At 42.2% G+C, this 19,906-nt stretch overlaps 1 protein-coding gene across 2 annotated transcripts in view; it reads left to right on the top strand.

Annotated features, from left to right (window-relative positions):
• Positions 1–19,906, top strand: part of lrp1ab (low density lipoprotein receptor-related protein 1Ab) — a 348,035-nt gene that overhangs the window by 310,669 nt on the left and 17,460 nt on the right. For both annotated transcript variants that reach the window (XM_060937437.1, XM_060937436.1), the window contains 13 exons: positions 667–789; positions 887–1,009; positions 1,182–1,313; positions 5,292–5,429; positions 5,555–5,674; positions 8,215–8,504; positions 10,373–10,551; positions 13,219–13,325; positions 15,501–15,620; positions 15,731–15,907; positions 16,003–16,143; positions 17,518–17,682; positions 17,828–17,989. In XM_060937437.1, the coding sequence (XP_060793420.1) occupies positions 667–789; positions 887–1,009; positions 1,182–1,313; positions 5,292–5,429; positions 5,555–5,674; positions 8,215–8,504; positions 10,373–10,551; positions 13,219–13,325; positions 15,501–15,620; positions 15,731–15,907; positions 16,003–16,143; positions 17,518–17,682; positions 17,828–17,989 (1,977 nt within the window). The remainder of the gene's footprint in view (positions 1–666; positions 790–886; positions 1,010–1,181; positions 1,314–5,291; positions 5,430–5,554; positions 5,675–8,214; positions 8,505–10,372; positions 10,552–13,218; positions 13,326–15,500; positions 15,621–15,730; positions 15,908–16,002; positions 16,144–17,517; positions 17,683–17,827; positions 17,990–19,906) is intronic.

The raw sequence follows: 19,906 nt of genomic DNA, 5'->3' as shown, positions 1-19,906 counted from the left end.
CCCAGTTCCAAACTAAGCACTGGCCCCGAACCAGCCCTGGAACTGCTTTGGTGGAAAAGGGGCAAAAGTGACCCCAAACTTTTGAACGGTAGTGTACATTTGTTTTTATTCTATCCACATTCGCTGGATATGAGCAATCGTGCACTCTGATAGGCTACTCTACTACTAGGCTATCAGCTCATATACTGTGAGTAGAGAAAAACAAAATGGTGGCGTGTGTTGCTGAACCAACCGAGGACAAAATAAAAACTCTACTCGAAAACAAAAACCCCCAAAATTAAATAAAAAAGATGGAATAAAAGTATTTGATGGTAAGAACATGTATCTTTTTTTTTTTTTTTTGCCCCCAAGAATTATTATAGCATTTTTCACAAATTGCTACTGTCATTTCGCCGGTTTGTTTACATTCTAAGCAGAAATTATTTTGTCAGATGTTTTGTATAAAGTTTTTATTCATCAAATTTGCAAAAAAAAAAAATGCTCCGTTTTCTCAAAATCCAGTGAATATGGATAGAAAAAAGTAATCCCACTCAATCTCATCTCATCATACATGGCTTATAGCCGACTCGGTGCTACGCGCCTCATTGGCTACCAGCTCATGTGCGACTCGATTTCGTTGAATAACTGTTAGTTACATGTTCCCTCGTCCTTCTCTCTTTCTTCCAGTGGAACGCCTCTGTCCCACCGATGAGTTTCAGTGTAACAACACCCTGTGCAAGCCACTGGCGTGGAAGTGCGATGGTGAGGACGACTGCGGCGATAACTCTGATGAAAACCCAGATGAATGCCGTGAGTTCGAACACCAGCTGAACAAATGAATTCGCCAGAATCAGACAGGAGGAAACGGATCGATAGATAAATATAACTGATCTCCTTCCACCTGTAGGGAAGTTCCTGTGTCCGCCCACGAGAAACTTCCGCTGCCAGAATGATCGCGTGTGTCTGTGGAGCGGCAAACGCTGCGACGGAATCAACCATTGCGGAGACAACTCTGACGAGATGAACTGCGGTAAGAAAGGACTGTGACGACGAAACGAGGCTTTTAATCTGTGCTGCTGTTTTACATTCTCTTGACCTTTGGAAGTTTTCTTATTAGTAAAATTTGAATGGGAGGGAAATCTTAAGAGCCTGTGAAGGAAGAGTGCATTAAATGACGTCTGCGTGACTTGGTATTTGAGCAGATAAGAAAGAGAACAAGTGCGGCAAGGACAAGTTCCAGTGCAGCAACGGCAAGTGCATTAGCTCCACCTTGCGCTGCAACTACTTCAACGACTGTGAGGACTACGGCTCTGACGAGATCGGCTGCAAGACAGGTGAGACAGCACCGTTGAGAGAGGCGCTTTCGGACCGGAGGAACTTTTTCATAGTTCCTTAGAACTGTTTGAGGAAGTTCCTGCTTTTTATCCCCCGCTGGCCGAAAGGCCCTAAGGGGGATTATGTCGTGGCCATGTCCGTCCGTCCGTCCTGGGAAGGGTGCTCACCTTCTGAAATCAACTCCTCTCACAATGTTTGGAGGAATTTCACAAAGCTTGGCAGGATTCTTTGTTCTATAGCAATTTCGTTAAATTGGGTCACGTTTTACCAGAGTTACGGCCCTTGATTAACAAAATGATACTTTGACTGTTTCATGAGTGTGTGTTTCCCTTCTGAAATCAACTCCTCTCACAGTTTTTGGAGGGATTTCACCAAACTTGGCAGAAGGCCTTGTTATATGTCGGTACTACGCACATTGTAATTTTGTTCAATTCGGTCGCGTTTTACCAGAGTTACGGCCCTTGATTAACAACCTTGTACTTTCACAATTTCATGAAGGTGTGCTCGCCTTCTGACGTCAACTCCTCTCACAATTTTTGGACGAATTTCTCGAAGCTTGGCAAAAGGCCTTGTTATATGTCGGTAATACGCAGATTGCAATTTCATTAAATTTGGTCACATTTTACCAGAGTTACAGTGCTTGATTAACAAAATTATAATTTGACAATTTCATAAGAATGTGTTTTTCTTCTGAAATCAACTCCTCTCACAGTTTTGGAGGAATTTCTCGAAGCTTGGCAAAAGGCCTTGTTATGTGACGGTAATACGCGTATTGCGATTTAATTTCCTTTGTGAAATTTTTCCCAGAGTTTTGACCCTTGATTAAATAACTTGGACAATTTCATGAGGGTGTACGTTCTTCTGAAATCAACCCCTCTCACAATTTGTGGAGGAATTTCACCAAACTTGGCAAAAGGCTTTGTTATATGACCGTTATACGCATATTGAAATTTAGTTTAATTTGGGCAGATTTTCCCAGAGTTATGCCCTTGATTATTAACAAACTTGTACTTTGGCAGTTTCATCAAAGTGTGCTTGCTTTCTGAAATCAACTTCCCTCACAATTTTTATTATCCCTCGCTGGTTGAAAGGCCCGAGGGGGATTACGGTATGTCGTGGCGATGTTTGTCCATCAGTCCGTCCCGGGAAGGGTACTCGCCTTCTGAAATCAACTCCTCTCACAGTTTTTGGAGGGATTTCACCAAACTTGGCGAAAGGCCTTGTTATATGTCGGTACTACGCATACTGTAATTTTGTTCAATTTGGTCGCATTTTACCAGAGTTACAGCCCTTGATTAACAACCTTGTACTTTCACAATTTCATGAAGGTGTGCTCGCCTTCTGACGTCAACTCCTCTCACAATTTTTGGAGGAATTTCTCGAAGCTTGGCAAAAGGCCTTGTTATATGACGGTAATACGCATATTGTGATTTAATTTCCTTTGTGAAAATTTTTCCCAGAGTTTTGACCCTTGATTAAATAACTTTGACAATTTCATGAGGGTGTACGTTCTTCTGAAATCAACTCCTCTCACAATTTGTGGAGGAATTTCACCAAACTTGGCAAAAGGCTTTGTTATATCACAGTTGTACGCATATTGAAATTTCGTTTAATTTGGGCAGATTTTCCCAGAGTTATGCCCTTGATTGCCAAAGTACACATTTGTTAATAATCAAGGGCATAACTCTGGGAAAATCTGCCCAAATTAAACGAAATTTCAATATGCGTACAACTGTCATATAACAAAGCCTTTTGCCAAGTTTGGTGAAATTCCTCCACAAATTGTGAGAGGAGTTGATTTCAGAAGGCGAGTACCCTTCCCGGGACGGACGGATGGACAAACATCGCCACGACATACCGTAATCCCCCTCGGGCCTTTCAACCAGCGGAGGATAATAAAAATTGTGAGGGAAGTTGATTTCAGAAAGCAAGCACACCTTGATGAAATTGCCAAAGTACACATTTGTTAATAATTTCATCAAAGTGTGCTTGCTTTCTGAAATCAACTTCCCTCACAATTTTTATTATCCCTCGCTGGACAAAAGGCCCGAGGGGGATTATGTCGTGGCGATGTTTGTCCATCCGTCCGTCCCGGGAAGGGTACTCGCCTTCTGAAATCAACTCTCCTCTCAAAATTTTTGGAGGAATTTCACGAAACTTGGCAGGATTCTTTGTTATATGTCGGTAATATGCATATTGTAATTTCGTTCAATTCAGTCGCATTTTACCAGAGTCATGGCCGAGTTGCCAGCGGGGGATATTGTGCTCTCAAAGCACTCGTTTGTACAGGAACTAGTCATGAAAGTGTTCCGGATTTTCCTGGAATTCCGGATTTTTAGATTTTCCTCCAGATTTTTTCCGCTAATGACCCATAAATCCAGATATTTGACAAAACTCTTGAAAATCTCCCGTTTTCCGAATGGAGATTTATTTTTCGGATTTTTCGCGTTCCTAGACGCGGTGTAATACTTCGCATTGTCCTTGCATGGGCGTGGTCCTTAAACAGCCCAAACATAGTTCACTGATTAAAGACGGGTGTTCTTTGTTAACGGCGCACGTGCTGGAGCTCGTTAGGCGCGTGCGCACGCCCAAGGCGCGCCTTCAGGTGCACGTGCTAAGGCGCACAGGACTGACACCGTTCTGCGCAAGCGCAGCATGATCGCACTAGAAAGCATGTTCAAGCTGCCAGTGTAGCTGCAGTCTTTTTAGTTGCGAATTACGAGTATTTCCTCTTGTGTTAATAACTCGCCATGTCAAAACAAGCAAAACTTTCCTCCTTCTTTCGATGTGAAGAGAAGTCAGCAATTTATTATATATTTTTTTCCATCAAAATTGCATTTTGTGGTTTCGAAGCTAAGTTTTAGTGCCGTTTCTAGAACACAGCATCAAGAAAACGTGGAAGAGCCGATTTCTAAGCTGCCTAAAACTAGCAATGGGAATTATTTTTTGTTACATAATGCACTCAGGCTGCCAGTCACGAACTAATGTAAACAATTGGCTTCAACTCGCATAAATATGAATTTGAAATGTTTAGTTCACTTTAGCTTACGCAAACGCACAACTCTACTAAAAGATTGATAAACGAGGCTCAATGTCCCCAACACTGAAGCCTGAAAGCTTTAGAAACTCTACCAGACCTTTACATTTTAACAGTGCTGTTTTGGGATTTTGCTGAGTTTACCTTCAACTGTCTTTTTTTTTTTTTTCAAAGTAATGAAGTGTGTAGGCAGGAAAATCACCGCGTTTTCTAAATGCACTCCTGAAAATTACTCATTAACTCTGGGAATTAAATTTGATATTTTTGACATGTTAATCATTAATGTACATGAAAGAAAAAGGCTTAAAAGTTATAACTTGTTTTAGTGAAAATAAGTACTAAAATGCACTAGAATGCAGGGTTTTGCGTGTTATGTTATTAAAATATTTTCGGGGGACGTTCCCCCCCTCCCCCGTCCATATCTTAGTTTGACTTTCAGGGTTTTTTTTTCTTTGCTCCACTTTCATCTCTAAGGAACTGAGAACGATCGTAGTTCTTAGAACGCTGTTTTGAGGGAATTTTTTTAAAGCTCCTACTCCAGAATAGGTTCTCTCCCAGCACAAAAGCGTACGTTGATTGGTTAAACACGAGCCAATGCAGCACCATTTAAAAAAAAAAAAAAAGACAAATGGACTGACGGTGAAGGCTTTATTGAGCGTGTATTACGCAATTTTGGCGCATCTAAGTGGAATATAAAAATCATCGCGAGAATTTCCTGCTAAAATGAGACCATCAATCCGGCTTACGTCATGTCACGTTATTGATGGTGTGAATGCAAAAGGGGGGGGGGAAGGAAAGACTTTGAAGGTATGTAGTTCTCAGAAGAGATCTGCACTTTGAAGTTCCTCTCAGTGGTTTAGAAGTTTATTTTCTTTATCCTCCAGTCATGTTTTGATGTGATCTGGTGTGTGTGTGTGTGTGTGTGTGTGTGCGCGCTCAGACTCTATGCTGAACGACTGTAAGAGTAACAGGTCTCTGTGCGGAGAGACAGAAGAGGTTCACTGTACGACCAACGGCACCGATTCATTCTGCTCCTGCAAACCCGGCTTCGAGAACAACGGCTTCGGCAACTGCCAAGGTGCCCACCTTTCTTTATACGTACACGCGCGTGCACACACTCTCTCTCTAGTTGTTCTATTGCAACAGCTGGACAGAAGACAGGGTTTCGGTGCGGTTGAGTTTACCACATGTTCCCCTCTGCAGATAAGAACGAGTGCACACAGTTTGGCGTGTGCTCTCAGATCTGTAACAACACCAAAGGCTCCTACAAGTGCAGCTGCCACAAATACTTCACCAAGATCAACGACGTCTGCAAGGCTGACAGTAAGTACTTCATTAGAGCTGTGAGAGGGACTTTTACCCTACGGTGGGGTTTACATTAGACCGTATCAGCGGATCATCAGATTAACGTTTTTAAAACGATTAGCGTGCACACAGCAACGCCAATACACGATTCGCATGCACACAGCAACGCCAATACACGGATACGCTCGGCTCCGCAGGCATCCTGCGCTCCAAATCACTCCGCCCTGAACAGCGAGTGCCCTCTGGAGGGTGCGCACTCCGGCCCTGCGCAGCTCACACAGCGCGCGAGTGAAGCGCACGAGCAGTGATTCGGGACTGAGCCGCTGTGTGTGTGATCTCAGTGCATGTCGGGCATGCGCGTCACTTACCACTTGCAAGTGGAAGGATGGCAAGCCTAAAGACAATCATAACTACTCAGTGGGCAGTATTTGCATCAGTATTTGCAGTATTTTCATACTTTTATACTCTTCAATGAAAGGTGATACAAGGCGGAAGTCCGCGCCGTTTTTCAGCAGTCGCGTCACATGACCAACGCCAGCGAATCAGGAAGGTGGATGTCACAGTGACGTTGTCCAATGACGACGCCAGCTAGAGCTCAGCACAGCGTATCCGCGTATTCTCAATGTTTACACAGCACCGGACCAGACACGATCTGGATTGAATACGTGGGCGCTGGCGGATTCCCGTTTCGCGGCGTTTCCAGGCGTTTTAATGTAAATGGACAGTGCATCCGCGAAGAAAACGAGACAGATACGGTCTAATGTAAACTTGGCCTAAGAGTCGTCACATGTGGAAGATTCCACTGGTGTTAAAGTGGATTGAATATAACCCCATGTGTGAAAGGAATAAATAAATGCATGTAATATGCCAGTTTCTTAATTGTATCTAAACAGCCATTTCTTGGAGTCCTTATCTTTGGGAACTCTTGTGTATGCAGTGATATTGCACACACATAGTTATTGGTCTTACCGATGTAGTGAGAATATTTTGTGAAAAAGAAGTCCGTTTGGATTTGGCAAACCAGGGTATTGTCGTGCTTGATTTTTACACGGATATTTATGTCAAGTGCTGTTATTGTTGATCAGTGAATTAAAAACAAATATGAAATCTACAAGGTCATGATAAATGTATATTATTTTCTCATGATATTAACTTCAGTGATGCGTTTTCACCTTAAGCCTAGGTCACAACCGGACGTACGATTTTTTGGCCGTGCGATTTTTGGCGTTTCCCAAATCACTGCGTTTTTTTTGTTCGTGGAGAAAGACGCACGTTGGCCGTAAGCTTGTCTTGCAACCTGAAAAAAACGTAAGCGCCCGTAGAGTTTGTTTGACATGACAAAGAACCTCTGCGGCCAGTCTACGGCTCGAAAATCAGCACGTCACACGCGCGCCCTCCGTGCGTTTCTTGCGTTTTTTGCACGTGGACCGGCCGTAGGAGCTCATACGGCCGGTTGTGACCGAGGCTTTACATGGAAGTACGTAAAAGATGGAAATATCTAGCATGACTGCAGATGTTTTTATTGTAACGTCTACGAATGTGGGTCAATAATTATTAGTTATTCTTTTGCTTCATTTTCTTCCAAGCGATGTTGCCTGGTGGCATCGCGGCGGCCATGCAGGTGGTGTGGGACATACTTTCGTGCGCCTTTTGGTGGGACTGTGGGTAGCTACGCCGTTGGAATTACATCCTTGGTCGTCGTTTGGTGGACGACTTTGTAATTGTAAAGTGACCTTGGGTGCCAGAGGGACTATACAAGTTGAACTACTACTACGACTATTACTACTAATAATAATGATGATGATTATTATTTTCTTCATTTAATTTTTTTCCCCCCCAAAAAAAATCACATTTCAATATCAATTTAAAAAATATAAGCTCTTATAATTAGGCATGTAATGATTCACCTGATTCATGATTCGATTTTCCAGTGATATTTTTAAAAAAATTAAATGATGAAAAAATTTTGGTAATAAAATTATTTTCCTTTTCTTGATCAACTTTTTAAATATTCTTTTGTTTCATTTTCTCAGCAACCGAAAATAATTTTTTACGCATGTTTGTAAATGTTAGGGGGAAAGAAATAGAATAGCCTATTCACTAAAATATTCCTTTTATTAAAATCACAAGGTTAATAACACAAAGGCCTTTTCTTAATAAACTTTTTTATAAACATTTGTACTCCCTCCTGATTTCTTGTTAAATCTATTTTTACAGCCAATCACACAGCAACTCGCTCTTTAACATTTTGAGATCTGTTTTCATGGCGTTAGAGCTGTGTTACTTCCACCTACAGTGAAGTCATGTGTACTCCCACCATTGTAAGTTATTGCGCCCCCTGCCGTCTAAACAGCAGTCACAGCACTAAGAGGTGATGCAGCCTGATAATAATCGATTTTTTTTTTCATTGATTCGAATGGTCACAAATTTGTATCGTTATTGATCATCACACATTATATGAAAATATATACCCGTCTGTCGATATGTAAAACTCTCAAAGCCCATAAGATGAATCCTATCTCTCGTCTCTGATCTTTTTACACTCTGTGTTCCATCAGGTTTGAATATCAACAGGCAGGTACTGTACATCGCTGATGATAATGAGATCCGCAGTCTGGACCCAGGCATGCCCAACTGGGTGTACGAGCAGACCTTCCAGGGCGACGCCAACGTGCGCATCGACGCTATGGACCTGCACATCAAGACCAACCGCATCTTCTGGACCAACTGGCACACCAGCGGCATCTCCTCCTTCCAGCTGCCTTCCACTTCTTCCTCATCATCCGGCACCTCGTCCAACTCTCATCGCAACACACGGCAGAGCGAGGGAACAGTCACCAACCTCGCGGTACACACTTCCAGCTCAGTCAATCATACGATGAATGTTATTTAAACATGGGCCAATGATAAAGGTATTTGCCAATCTTATAGTTATGTTTGACAGCATGGAACATCCATGAAACTAGTTAGTTATTTCTCTTAAAGTTGAAAAGAGCAAAATACAGCTTATGTTCCTGAGGGGGGAAAAAAAAACCAAAGCCCTCCCTCCTGAAGGTGGCGGACAACATTTGGGCTGGAAACTCATTAATTGGTGTATGTCAGGGCTTTTCAAAGTGTGGGGCGCGCCTCCCCTGGGGGGGCGCCAGAGTTCTTCAGGGGGGGCGCAACGTGAGGAAACATAAACCAGAATAAGTTACTATTGCGGACATTTAGCGAACTTCAGCTAGCCTTTACCAGAGACAAAATGGATCGATTTTTAGTACCTAAAGCTACAGTGAGTGAGGAGACAGAGTCTGGGCCAAGCAAAAAACCAGACCCTCCAGGATTTCGCGATGTTGCGATTTGCAAATTCAACCAATCCCCGTGAATTCAGGGCGGTGTTGCAATTATATCCAATCACCGCAACCTTCCCGCAAATTTGACCAATCGTTGGCGTCGTCTTGAGGTGACGTCGACAAACGACCTTCCGCCTTACTTCCGTGTATACGTTCAAGAGAAGCAGCATGCACGCAGTGTTGCCAGATTGGGCGGTTTTAAGTGCATTTTGGTGGGTTTTGAACATATTTTGGGCTGGAAAACGTCAGCAGTATCTGGCAACACGTCAGTGTTTATGTCGGCTTAAATTCTGTTACTGAAAGTGTGTTATGTTTACAGTGAAGGACTGTGTGCACTTTACATTATTTTTTTACTTAATACAAGAAATTAATGGATGACAACATTTTTGCCAAAATGGTATTTTATTTTCCATTGTTTCGGCAGCTTCAGCATCATACTGTGAGATTCTGTTCAACTGTTTTTATTCTTCTATGAAGCCTGAGCCATTTATTTTATTAGTTTATAATTATTGTTTAATTTAGTCTTCAGGAGAGACTGCCTGCACACAGTACTAGTATTAATAGCTTTTTTTTTTCTTATATGAAAGCTGAGGCATTTATATTATATTATAAGGTAACTTCATGTTGTGCTGTGAGGTTCTCTGCACTTTAACTTTTGAACCAACAGGAGCATTTGGATAAGTAAAGCCTATTTTTCTGCATTTTTGTAGTCCTGGTAATCTTTTATATTGGTAAAGTTGTTTATAGGACCATTTCTCAGTGTCTTTGTTTTTTTTTTTTTTTACCAATAGTTTTTCAGTAATAACTTAATATTTAACATATCACTCAATTTTAATCACAAAAAGAGAAAATCGCAACAATTTCTCGCAACTTTCACTTCCTCCCGCAATGTAATCGCAACAAAAACCTAAAAAACACCGCAACTTTCATCGCAATTTTTTGGAAACCCCCCCGCAACATCAGACATTTTAGCCCGCAACAATCACAAAAAAGGCCCGCGGAATCCTGGGGGGACTGAAAAAAGAAGGAAGTATGACCACGATTATTTAAAGTTTGAATTTTCATGGACTGGATCTGAAGATGCTCCACTGCCACAGTGTGTTGTCTGCCAAGAGGTGCTAGCTAACGATGCTATGAAATGTTTAAAATGTGTAAAAAAAGATGTTTTAAAAAGCACAATGTTTAAAATGTGTAAAAGAAAAAAATAAAAATGTGTACAACAACCTTTTTTTTTTTTTTTAAATACGAATGGAACATTAAGTATAGCAACAACAAAAATTGTGAGGGGGGCGCTGTTGTTTATTTGCTCTCTGAGGGGGGCTGACTCTCCCACACTTTGAAAACCCCTGGTGTATGTTATTGAATTGTGTCTCTGGTGCAGATCCCAGGTCTGAAGACGCCCAGAGGCATTGCTGTGGACTGGGTGGCTGGGAACCTGTACTGGACAGACTCGGGCCGAGATGTCATCGAGGTGGCCCAGATCACTGGCCAAAACAGGAAGACGCTGATCTCGGGCATGATCGATGAGCCCTATGCGATTGTTGTGGATCCACCAAGAGGGTGAGATGACCTTTGGAGAAATGTGCTGTTAAGTCAAATGTACACACAGTACTTTAAAGCGATTAGCCAGGAAATTTTCAAATTACGGGGTTATGAAATGTTATCAATCCAAGATGTTCTAATTAAACATGTTAAAGTTGTAACATCAGTCCGTTGGGCCATTTCCCTGGGCGCGGCCGTAGTTTATTAACCAGATATATGGCTGTATTAGGAGACGAAAACGAGGGTGCCGTTGCGTGACACAGGATTCCGCATGACAGCATACCATGTCGCGCATCAAACGGATGGAAGATAAGCATGTAAATATTTTTTTTAAATAAACAGGCAATAAATTAGCCACTACTTTTATTTCGATTCCTTTTCTAATACGGCATTGCCATGCTTTTTGTGGAGGAATGCAAACAAATTGACCGAGAAGTCACGCTAGACCATAATGTTATCCTATAGTCTAGTTGTCACAACAGAAGGACTCTCAGGCGCGCTCCGGACAGCACGCGCTCCAAACTGACTCGCACGTGTGCTGTGAATGACGCACACGTGCACAGGATTAAGGCGCAATCAGCACGCCTATATAAGGACTCAGGATGCAGACTGACTTTGCGAAGTATTGCATTGTTGTGACACATTACCGAGCCTTGTTTTCTGACTTGTTTCTGATTCCTGTTCCTCGTTTTTGAGCCTTTATGATAGTCTGTTTGTGCCTCGCTCGGCCTTTTGCCCTTTTTACCGTTCGCGATATACGCCTGCTGATTTGGACTGTTTGCACTTTTCTTTATTATAAAGATCTTCAGCACTTACACCCGTCTCCAACCATCCCTGACGGAATACTTCGCCCCGCTGACACCTCTGCTGTGCTCGCGGAAAATGACGCACGCACGATGGAGTTATGGCGGCCTCCCTGACCAAAAAAAAAATAGTCCCGTGTGTTTTTATCACTTTAGTGGTTATATCGTCAAGAACAAATTAAACAGGCAGCTTTTTTTTTTTTTTTTAAATAAGACAGGTATAAAGACCGACTTTTAGCTCAATTTGTTTATTTGCGAGATATTTTCTTGCAAATAAATATATCTAATAAAAACAAATGTATGTAATGTACTGTATTTCTTGCAAATATATTAGACGCCACTAATATATCATTTACATCCTGGGTGCCCACTACGTCGATCGCGATCGACCGGTCGATCTCGAAGGCAGGGATGGTAGATCTCATGATTGATATGTAAATATTAATATATTTGTTATGAAATAAAAAAAAAAAAAAAACATCGTGGTCATTTTTACATGTAAACAAATTCGCTTTTTCCCTGAAGCGAAATGTCAGCCAAGCGCTGCGTCAAAAAAAATGTTACATTATGTGACCATGACAACCAGTAAAATGAAACTGCTGGTTTCAAAGATGCAGCGCCGTGATTTAGGAAACTTCCGAAACCTCGCCTCGGAGCTGGAGATGCAAGGGAGGGCGTTTGCGCAACTTAACAGTGCGCGCTACACTGAGCAGATTGAAATTCTCCAGTCAGAGTTTGAGAAGCGATTTCAAGACTTTGCTTTGCTCGAGCCACTAGCTACATTCATGTGCCACCCATTCGGGGAAGATACTGAGGTGGATTCCCTCGCCTCAAAAGTTGCGGCACTGTTTCAGCTGAACACGTCTGCCGTGCAAGACGAGATGCTGATGCTGCAGTCTGACATCGAGTTGAAGTCCAGGGCGCATGGGCCGTTTTGGAATTTACTCACGGAGGCGAAGTACCCGAACATGCGGCAATGTGCCACCTCCTTAACCGCATTGTTCGGCTCCACTTATTTGTGCGAGTCGGCCTTTTCGCATATGAAGATCATTAAGTCCAAATACCGCTCCAGTATATCCGACGATCATCTCGAGGCCTGCTTGAGGCTCGCTACCAGCAGCTACTGTCCGGACTATGCAGCCCTCTCTGACTCCCTCCAGTGCCGATCATCATCGGATTAAGATCTGATTTAGGGCCTACATCAGTATGCTATGTATTAATGTTGTGCTGTTGCTAAGTTCCACGGTTAAAAAAAAATATAAAAGAAGGAAATATGTTTTTATATAAAATTGATGTAAATGTCAAATCTCTGTCTAGCAGGCTATACAAAAGTCAATTGATGTGAACAAAAATGTTTTGGGGTTTACAATGCCTGTCTGGATGCATTTAACTTTTTTTTCTAAACATAGCCCTTTTTTTTTTTTTTACAGTGGGCTTGTTTCATGTTTACTTATTAGTAGTTTGCGGTTTATAAAAGTTAACAGTGATTTGAACAAAAATACGTTTAGGAGTACAAAGCTTATGCATTTAACATAATTTGAATGTAAATTTCAGTCACCTTTTTGTATGCATGTTTGCATATTATTAAACAAATTGCATATGAATGTTTATAAATCAAAACAAGTGTCATTATTATTATTAGTAGTAGTAGCAGTACTAGTAGTCATAGTAGGCCTAGTAGTGGTAACAACCTAGTCCGAGTAGATCATATTAACATGGCCATTTTAAAAGTAGCTCGCGAATCAAAATATTGTGGGCACCCCTGATTTACATAATGCAAATGGGGACGTGTGTGTATGAGAATAATGAATAATTAAATATAGATATGGTTTGATTTTGAAATAATGATGATCTATATGCTGGGTTTTATTTGGTAACTCAGGACCATGTACTGGGCAGACTGGGGAAATCACCCCAAAATTGAGACTGCAGCCATGGACGGCACTCTGAGGCAGACGCTGGTGCACGAGAACCTCCAGTGGCCCACAGGTGAGTCTGATGCGTTTCAAGCCCGAGAAGTCAGTGAATCCAATGCCATAGCTAGTAATAGTCAAAATGAACAAAAAAACAAAAAGGGGGGAAAAAATAGACAGTCGCCTTTGATTACTGAGCTACCACTAGGTGGTGGTAGCGTACGAGCATCAATGCTGCGGTTTGTTTTTGGTTCTCTTTGTTCATATCGTGTGCTTTCATCATGATAAATAATGTCAGTTGGACAAAATGAGTCTCATTTACTAATGGGATCAAACCACTGAGGTGATATAGTGGATGAGTTGTTTGTTATAATCATACGTGAATGCTTTTAACACTCTGTCTATATACAGTGCTGAGCGTAAATGAGTACACCCCCTTTTTGAAAAGTAACATTTTAAACAATATCTCAATGAACACAAACAATTTCCAAAATGTTGACAAGACAAAGTTTAATATAACATCTGTTTAACTTATAACGTGAAAGTAAGGTTAATAATATAACTTAGATTACACATTTTTCAGTTTTACTCAAATTAGGGTGGTGCAAAAATGAGTACACCCCACAACAAAAACTACTACATCTAGTACTTTGTATGGCCTCCATGATTTTTAATGACAGCACCAAGTCTTCTAGGCATGGAATGAACAAGTTGGTGACATTTTGCAACATCAATCTTTTTCCATTCTTCAACAATGACCTCTTTTAGTGACTGGATGCTGGATGGAGAGTGATGCTCAACTTGTCTCTTCAGAATTCCCCAAAGAAAATAATTTCTTTACACCACAAAGGTGAAGGCTACAAGAAGATCAGCAAAGCTTTACTTATCAGTCAGAATACTGTAGCAAAAGTGGTACAGAAATTTAAGAAAGATGGAACTGCAACCATCTCACAGAGACGTCCAGGTCGTCCACGGAAGTTAACACCTCGACAGGAGCGTCTTCTGATGAGAAGGGTTGAAGAAAATCGACATGCAAGTTCGCTGCAGTTATCTAAAGAAGTAGAAAGCCAAACTGGGGTGACTATTTCCCGTGACACAATACGGCGTACACTGCAGAGGAATGGCATGCATGGACGCCGTCCACGAAAGAAGCCTCTCTTAAAGCCCAGGCACAAAAAAGCCCGCCTAGAGTTTGCCAGGGCCCATGCTTACAAACATGAAGACTACTGGGACTCTATACTCTGGAGTGATGGGACCAAGATAAATGTTTTTGGAACTGATGGCTTCAAAACTGTATGGCGTCACAAAGGTGAGGAATACGAAGAAAAATGCATGGTGCCTACAGTGAAACATGGTGGTGGCAGTGTCCTTATGTGGGGCTGCATGAGTGCTGCTGGTGTCGGGGAGCTGCATTTCATTGATGGCATCATGAATTCACAGATGTATTGCTCTATACTGAAAGAGAAGATGCTACCATCACTCCGTGTCCTTGGTCGTCTTGCACTTTTCCAACATGATAATGATCCTAAACGCACATCTAAGGCCACTGTTACATTTCTGAAGAAGAACAGGGTGAAAGTGATTCAGTGGCCAAGTATGTCTCCTGATCTGAACCCAATCGAACACCTATGGGGAATTCTGAAGAGACAAGTTGAGCATCACTCTCCATCCAGCATCCAGTCACTAAAAGAGGTCATTGTTGAAGAATGGAAAAAAGATTGATGTTGCAAAATGTCGCCAACTTGTTCATTCCATGCCTAGAAGACTTGGTGCTGTCATTAAAAATCATGGAGGCCATACAAAGTACTAGATGTAGTAGTTTTTGTTGTGGGGTGTACTCATTTTTGCACCACCGTAATTTGAGTAAAACTGAAAAAATGTGTAATCTAAGTTATATTATTAACCTTACTTTCATGTTATAAGTTAAACAGATGTTATATTAAACTTTGTCTTGTCAACATTTTGGAAATTGTTTGTGTTCATTGAGATATTGTTTAGAATGTTACTTTTCAAAGGGGGTGTACTCATTTACGCTGAGCACTGTGTGTGTGTGTACATCTTTTTCAAGACTCTTCAGGACAAATCTCCTCTTTTTGGAGAGCAAGCCTTGCTCAAACAAGTTGCCGCATTATCAGTTTGCATGCTTGTTGCGTTAATTTTTAGCTAAATAAACTGCAGAAGGAATGTGGTGGTCTTTCCAACGACGTGTGTATGATTTGGCTCAGGTAGCATGCGTTCCTTCTGTGCACAGGTCTGGCGGTGGACTACTTCAACGAGCGCCTGTACTGGGCCGACGCTAAACTGTCTGTGATCGGCAGCGTGCGTCTGGACGGCTCGGACCCTGTGGTGGCCGTATCCAACGTCAAAAACCGTTGAGTAGCGAAAACCGCCCCCGCTCTGTTTTGACAGTAATATGGTGCTGATTTTAGAAACACTAACTAAAATGTCATACTAGTGGTTAAAAATGGCTGTGTGTTGTAGATCTGCTCCACCCGTTCAGTATCGATATCTTTGAGGACTACATCTATGGCGTCACCTACATCAACAACTTCGTGTTCCGCGTCAACAAATTCGGCAGAGGCACAATGGAGAACCTGACCACAGGCATCAACCACGCCACTGACATCGTGCTCTACCACCGCTATAAACAGCCCGAGAGTAAGTGTGTGTGTGTGTGTGTGTGTGTGAGAAAGAGAGAGATCGTTGTTGCTTTAACACTTCATTGTCCAACACTGTCTCTCTGTGTGTTTCAGTGGCGAACCCATGCGACAGGAAGAAGTGTGAGTGGTTGTGTTTGCTCAGCCCCAGTGGTCCTGTGTGTACCTGCCCTAATGACCGCGTGGCTGATAACGGCACGTGCGTGGAACTGCCTCCAGCCACTCAGGCCCCCGTCGGTAAGTCCTGCCTCTGTCTGCCCTCGCTAGAGCTGTACCGTCCAAACGCCTCGTCAGATGCAAGCCGGCGTTCTCTTAGACTACGTTCAGACTGCACCCTGAAACGACCCATATCCCGTTTTTTTTGCCCATATGCGACCTGTATCCGATTTGTTATTGACAATCTGAACGACACAGATCCGATTTTTTCACATGCGACCCAGGCCGCTTGGATATGTGGTCCTAATTCCGATGCATATCCGATATTTTCACATGCGACTGCAGTCTGACCGGACAGGTCGCATTCATGCGACCTACACGTCATCAACAAGAGACAAACGTCACTATTCTGCGTTGGCTAATCCCGCCTCTTTGGTGGAAAACAACATTTGTACAGTTTTCAGAATTTAAATAGACTTTTATAGAATTGATCAAGCTAATGGTGGATTTGGTAGGGACCTGGATGTTGATCTGTTAGCCTGATTAAATAAAACAGTTTCTATAACTGATTTATAACTTAAACCATCCTGTATTACAAGATTATAAGATTGTTCTGGAAATTTCCAGTAATTTGACACCTTCGGTCTCATTAGTCTGCTGCCCACATTAATCTGATTATTGTGCGAGTTCCGCCGCCGCCACAAAAACCACATCGCCAGGTCTCGCCTCATCTCCATCGCAAACTGCACTGGTGTTTCTGCACCTTGAGCCAGCGCTGAGAGAAGTTGCAGAATTCAGCTGGCTATAAACAATCTAAATAAATATTTATAAAAATGTAGAAAAAGTTTATTAATATGACGAAATAAATATGTGCAAATTATTAAGCCTGAATTAAGAGTTTGGTAATACAGCGGCCGTATCCCAAATGACTGCCTACTGAAGCTCGAGTGCACTATATAGAGTTTAAAAATCCATTACTTCCTAGTAACATGTAGTGCACTTATATAGAAATTAGAGAGACATTTAGGAGTCAACCCTCGTTACCAGGCTACACGTTTTCATTTCAGTTCAGAAACAAAAACACACACGAGACCTCACACTTTAACACTAACCAGATAATTAAACAAACAAACAAACAAAAAAAAAGAAAATCATTAAACATGAAGAGTGCGCTTTTTTTTGTTTACATATTAGGTAGATGTGCTTATTACGTGTCAATTTGCGCATGCGGGACACTTTTGGGTCGTTTTCCGTTCATATTGGAGATCGCATACAAGTCTCATATAATTGGTAATGTGAACGGCCTAACAAAAAAATCGGATTTCACAACAAATCGGATATGGGTCGTTTCAGGGTGCAGTCTGAACGTAGTGTTATTGTGGTTAGGGGTTCCTCTGTCATGCCCCGCCCCCAATTCTTCATTCACGCTTGTCTTTTGGCTTTTTTCTTTCTCAGCCCCTACGTGTAATGTTCAGTGTCTGAACGGTGGCAGTTGTTTCCTGAACGCTCGCAGTCAGCCCAAGTGCCGCTGCCTGACCAGCTACAGCGGTGAGCGGTGCGAGATTGATCAGTGCCGAGACTACTGCAAGAACGGAGGAACCTGTACTCCATCACGCACCGGTACACGCACACGTGTTCACTAAACGTCTCTTCTTAAACCATAGGCTTAATGCCATGGCGAATGCTGGTCTTTGTATCCGTGCTAGACATTGCTAAACTGTAAGTAGATCAACTTCCTTCCTTCTCTTATGTATCTGCTCTCTAGGTGCTCCTACGTGCCGCTGCCCGACAGGCTTCACTGGACCCAACTGTAACCAGAACACGTGCCAAGACTACTGCCAGAACGGAGGCAGCTGCACCGTGAGCCTCGGGAACCAGCCCATGTGCCAGTGCCACGACGGCTTCCTGGGAGATCAGTGCCAGTATAGTAAGTGTTCATGCCCAGTTCACAAACGCGGGCCTGCTTTAAAGGAGAACTGAAGGCAAATTTTTTATTATCAAAATTCTATTTCTCTCATTTTATTAAATATCGGAATGCATTTTTGATCGCTATTTTGTCGCCGCTATAGCAAGTTATGAGTGTTTGAAATATATCAGTCCATATGTGAAAGCAATGGCCGTAAACGAGATTCGTCGAGACCTGTGCGAGACATCGTAGGACAGAAGTAAAACGTACAGCGGAAATCAAAGCGACCGACATCTGCCAACGTTGCCTCTTTCGAACTCTGACGTGATCAAGCCGGAAGTTTTGTTTGTTTTGATAGCAATCAGGAAAGTTTTTGAAAAAAGTAGGCGTCATTTAAACTCGCTTTTGTGCAATACTTCGTTTGGAAAACGGTTTTCAAAATGGCGGCGCTGACACTTGACGTTTCAAAGTCTCGTGAAGATCGCGCGGATAAGCGACGCCTGCCGTGGACCAAACGAACTAAATTCAACACGGCTAAAAACCGAATAGGCCGATAAGTATAATATTTAATTGCAATTGGTTTCCTATACGAGTCACGATGTACTGTAAGGTTACTAAAACCGAAAGCGTAATTGAACAACACGTTAATTAAGAAATAAAGCAAGTTTAAAAATGACTTCAGTTCCCGTTTAATGAGTGAACGTGCAAGGTGGAGAATCATGGAGGGTCCGTGATCATGCATCGCTGGAGCTGCTTTAGTGTTAAAACTGTCAGTCCATCGACAGTGAGAACAAAGGCAGAGCTACACATGGAGCATGTTACTTTTCTATCCCTCAAAGCCTGAAGAGCACGGGCGATTGCTCTAAGACAATGAGGGAGGCTCAGCCTCCTCTAAAAATGACGAACATCGTGTAGGATGAATTGCGCTAGGCTTATGTTATAGCTGACCTTATAACATTGCTATTTCAGATCCAGAATCGTAGAAATATATGTGCTCAACCCACTACAGTGCGAAATCATTCCGTTATCACTTTCCCCAGTTCGCCTAATGTGTGCGTGAGTTTTTCCCCCTCGTGACAGCGCGATGCAGCCCAGCCTCAGTGGACTTCAATGGCATTTGGGAGCGATGCGCTTTTCAATCTCAAAATGCAAGATGGTTATTGGACAAATACTGCGAAAACGCCCGCCCACGGACTCCCAGCCTCACAGTGGGAGGGACATGGCAAAGCTTTCCGCGAGGAGACTGGTGATTGGTGAAAGCGGCCGGATATTTTCTTTGACTGACAGCTCGTTTCAAATATAGACAGGCAGCGGTGAATTTCAGTTCAGTCCCATGCGGATTCGCAAGTGCTGTGGTGTATTGTAAGAGATCAGCTTACATTTCGATTTCATTCATTACATACGGTTTCTACCAGCTTTTTTAGTTTGTATATATTTTCATTGTAAATATAGTGTTGTCAAGTTTGCTATCTTAGTTCCAGAAATTTCGTTTGAATGACTGAACTTGAACTTGAGGGGGCTAGTCAGCTAGCAAGAAAGCTGCGCACGGATGCCAAGCATTGCTGATTTAATTTTGGCGAAGCCATTTGCCAGTCTTCCTTTCGAGGAAAAAATTAAAATTAAAGAGCAGGGTAGACCAACGCCTCAAATTGACTTGGTGAAAAAGGTAGGGAATAATACTCGTTCCTTTCAGCTCTCCTGGTACGAGAAAGTGAATTGGCTAACAGCAAGTGACCCACATCAACAACAGTAAATAGGCTACTTTAGTAATATGTCATGGATGGACCAAAAATATAGAATCTATTTAAAATGTTTATGCTGAGTATATTATATTGGAATATATATTTCTCTGGATATGAATTAAACACAGCTACAATTTGGAAAACATTTTTAAACAAAAACACAGCCGAGAACATTTCACACTACAGACCTGGATTA

The sequence above is a fragment of the Neoarius graeffei genome, chromosome 13 (genome assembly GCF_027579695.1).
Source record: "Neoarius graeffei isolate fNeoGra1 chromosome 13, fNeoGra1.pri, whole genome shotgun sequence".
Lineage (NCBI taxonomy): Eukaryota > Metazoa > Chordata > Actinopteri > Siluriformes > Ariidae > Neoarius > Neoarius graeffei.
Note: the sequence above shows the minus strand (reverse complement) of the source record. Positions and strands in the feature narration are given on the sequence as shown.